This window comes from Nematolebias whitei, chromosome 1, assembly GCF_014905685.2.
Source record: "Nematolebias whitei isolate Nwh7 chromosome 1, NemWhi1, whole genome shotgun sequence".
Classification (NCBI taxonomy): domain Eukaryota; kingdom Metazoa; phylum Chordata; class Actinopteri; order Cyprinodontiformes; family Rivulidae; genus Nematolebias; species Nematolebias whitei.
In genome coordinates, this window is record NC_056498.1 from 15,553,968 (window position 1) to 15,557,557 (window position 3,590).

The 3,590-nt window shown below is 37.1% G+C and overlaps 1 protein-coding gene across 1 annotated transcript in view; it reads right to left on the bottom strand.

The window, feature by feature from the left end:
* The window catches only part of LOC119414845 (macrophage mannose receptor 1-like), a 7,831-nt gene that overhangs the window by 3,518 nt on the left and 723 nt on the right, over nt 1–3,590 (bottom strand). Inside the window, exon 2 of the mRNA XM_037681970.1 lies at nt 1,714–1,878. Coding sequence (XP_037537898.1) covers nt 1,714–1,878 — 165 coding nt within the window. The remainder of the gene's footprint in view (nt 1–1,713; nt 1,879–3,590) is intronic.

Here is a 3,590-nt window from a genome sequence, read left to right on the forward strand (position 1 = left end):
ATCAGAGCATCACAAGTAAAAGAATACAGCATTAGGACAGAGATGTTCACTCTAGGTTAAAAGTCAATGAAAAAAAGGTGTTTTTAAGTAAGTTTTAAAAACAGAGATTGATGGGGCCTGCCTGACTTTCAGTGGCAGCTCGTTCCCCAATTTAGGAGCCAGAGCTGAAAAGGCTCTGTCTCCTCTGGATTTATAAAAGGTTTCGGGACTGCTAAAAGCATCTGGTCAGAGGATCTAAGATGACATGTAAAAGTGAAGCAGTTCAGACAAACAAGAGGGACTAAGACTCTTCAAAGACTTAAAAACAAACAATAAAACTTTAAAATGGATTTGAAACTGAACAGGAAGCCAGTGAAGGGACATCAGAACCGGAGTGATATGCTCACGCCTGCCTGTAACAGTCAAAAATCATGCAGCAGCATTTTGTACCAGCTGTAACCGTGAGAGCGAGGCCTGGCTAACTCCTATCAACAGAGAAATACAATAATCCAGGCGTGAAGTAATAAAAGCGTGGATTACTGTCTCTAAGTGGTGCCTAGAAAGGTGGGGCTTGATTTTTGACAGGCGCCTCAGCTGAAAGAAAGAGGACTTAACCACGTTGTTGACATGGCAGTCAAGTTTCAGGTAGAGGTCCATTTTCACTCCTAAATTTGTCACAATGGATTTTTCATATGGGGCCAAAGAGGAAAAATCAAAGGTGGGGAAACTGCTAGGACCACAGGATTTAAAGACCATAACCTCAGTTTTATTCTTGTTAAAATGGAGGAAATTAAGTGCCATCCATCCTCTAATGTCATCAAGACTGTCTAGGAGAGACTGAGTGGAGCCATTATGTTTCAAAGGGAAATAGACTTGACAGTCATCCGCATATAAATTAAATTGCACACCATGCTTTCTGAAAATAGAACCCAGTGGCAGAAGATAAAGTGAAAACAGGAGAGGACCAAGAATAGAGCCCTGGGGCCCATCCACCCCCCCCCCCCCTCCCCCAGGGGAGGGCAGCAGAAGCAGAGGTAAATAAAAATAAAAGACAATCCTTTTGGATCGAAAAGGTCCAAATGACAGAAAACTCTCATGTGCCATAAAGAGTCAAATTATAACAGTCCTGGATTGTCACATAAATCCCAAGGTAAATATTTTCAAATCTGTTTTATGGTTTTTCTTCAGAAACAAAAAAAAAACTCACACTGACATATAATACATGAGCTTTTCAGAAAATAGCAATGGCGCAGAACAAAGTTTTTGGCTCCCAACCCTGGTCCCTGAGGAAGACCATCCTGCATGTTTTAGTTGTTTCTCTGCTCCAACACAACTGCTTTGAATGAAAGAGTGATTTAACAGGCTTCTGCTGAACTTAAAAGAAGTAAGTAAATCACTGAATCAAGTGTTGGAGCAGAAAAACAACTAAAACATGTAGGATGGTGTTCCTCAAGGACCAGAGTTGGGAGCCACTGACTTAAAGCACTGCTCATCACATCACCATGGTAACCTGAATTCTCAGCCATTGGATGTTCAACAAATAGCAGCTTTTCGTATCTCTGTTCACACACTTTCACTGATTCAGCTTAAACTTTTGGCTATTAGACAAAAGACAAAGTTTCATCTGTTCTGCTCCCATGTCTGCAGAAATGAAATAATCTAGTAAAAATATAAAAATGTTTACAAGAACATTTTACCTGCTTCCCTCAGTGTACAGCCCAATCCAGGCTTTGCCTTGAAAGTCTGTGGAGTCAGTGAGTCTTTTCTGATCTTCCTCGTCATGCACTGCAGCCAGGTCTGTAAAGTACTCTTGGCAGTACATCTGGGCCTCATCCCAGGTCTTTTCTTCGTTGATAAAGTGGTATTCATAGCTTTGAAGACTGAGAATGACACATGGACCTAAAAGCCGAGAAAATATTAGAGTAGTAAAGCCATGGAAAACAAGCATGCAATCGCCAAATACAGAGATTATGTGTATAAGATGCAAAATCATTTACGAGAACAATATTTAAATACAAAGTCCATTTCAGACATCACACGCTTTCTATTTTGTAGAAATGTACCTTAAAGTTGGGTGACATTTATAAAAATAGCTTACACTGAGTTTCTTAAGTAAAATGAATACAGCAGACCAGATAACAATGTTTCTGAATGTATTGGTGTATGTGTTTAAGACTCTTATTGTGAAGGATTGAAATAAAAACTGAAATTAAAATGACTCTCACTGGTGCAGTGGCAGTATTTAACACCTTGACCTACTTCAAGTAAAATATTACATGGTATTTCATAACAAAATCCAGTAAAACTGCACTCATACCTGTTAGATATAGTATAGACAAAAAAAAAGTTATTATTTTTTCTGTCATATAAATAGATATTTTATTTTGGGCATTGAAACTTTAATCTTAAAAATGCTTGATGAAATTTCATCACAGTCATGAAAGATATTAACCATTGATTAGTTTTCACAAAACACTACTTAAACATGACCAGACTACCTCAAAAAGATTTTAAATTGATTTGCACAGAAAGAGTTAAACACAAACGCTGTAAGTGAGTCACTCACCCATCAAAATGAACAGAAACAACCTCTGCTGCATGTTGGATTGTCTAAAAGAAAGTAAAATGTTAACACTCTGTGACCCAAACACAGTAAGAAACACTGACTTAATGTTTAACACCAAACTCAACTGTTTGTACAGTTGCCCAGACTTATACTGTGGTCCAAGAGGAACAGGAGCATGTGGGAAATTATGTAAATTATACAACATAATACACAACTGTCTCTAAAACCAGATACTGTGTATTTCATTTACATAGTTCTTATTGAAATGTTGTTTAGCAGACTAGACTGGGAGTTTCACAACAATAAAACACACTCATGTATATAAACATAAACAGTGTGTGTGTGTGTGTGTGTGTGTGTGTGTGTGTGTGTGTGTGTGTGTGTGTGTGTGTGTGTGTGTGTGTGTGTGTGTGTGTGCGTGCGTGCGTGTGTGTGTGTGTGTGTGTGTGAAACCTGTGGTGTGTGTGTGTGTGTGTGTGTGTGTGTGTGTGTGTGTGTGTGTGTGTGTGTGTGTGTGTGTGTAAATATATATATATATATAGAGAGAGAGAGAGATAGATATATAGATAAATAGAGATATAGAAAGATGTATAGAGATATAGAGAGATATCGATAGATATAGATCGAAAGAGATATAGAGATATAGCGAGATATAGAGATATAGAAAGATATAGAGAGATAGAGATGTACAGACATATAGAGTTAAAGAGAGATATAGATAGATATATAGAGAGATACAGAGTTTTAGAGAGATATAGACATATATAGAGAGATATAGAGTTATAGAGAGATATATAGAGAGATAGAGATATATACATAGATATATAGAGAGATAGAGATATAGATATATAGAGAGATAGAGATATAGATATATAGAGAGATAGAGATATAGAGAGACATAGAGATATATAAATATATAGAAAGAGATAGATATAGATATAGATATAGATAGACAGACAGACAGACAGACAGACAGACAGACAGACAGACAGATAGACAGATAGATAGATAGATAGATAGATAGATAGATAGATAGATAGATAGA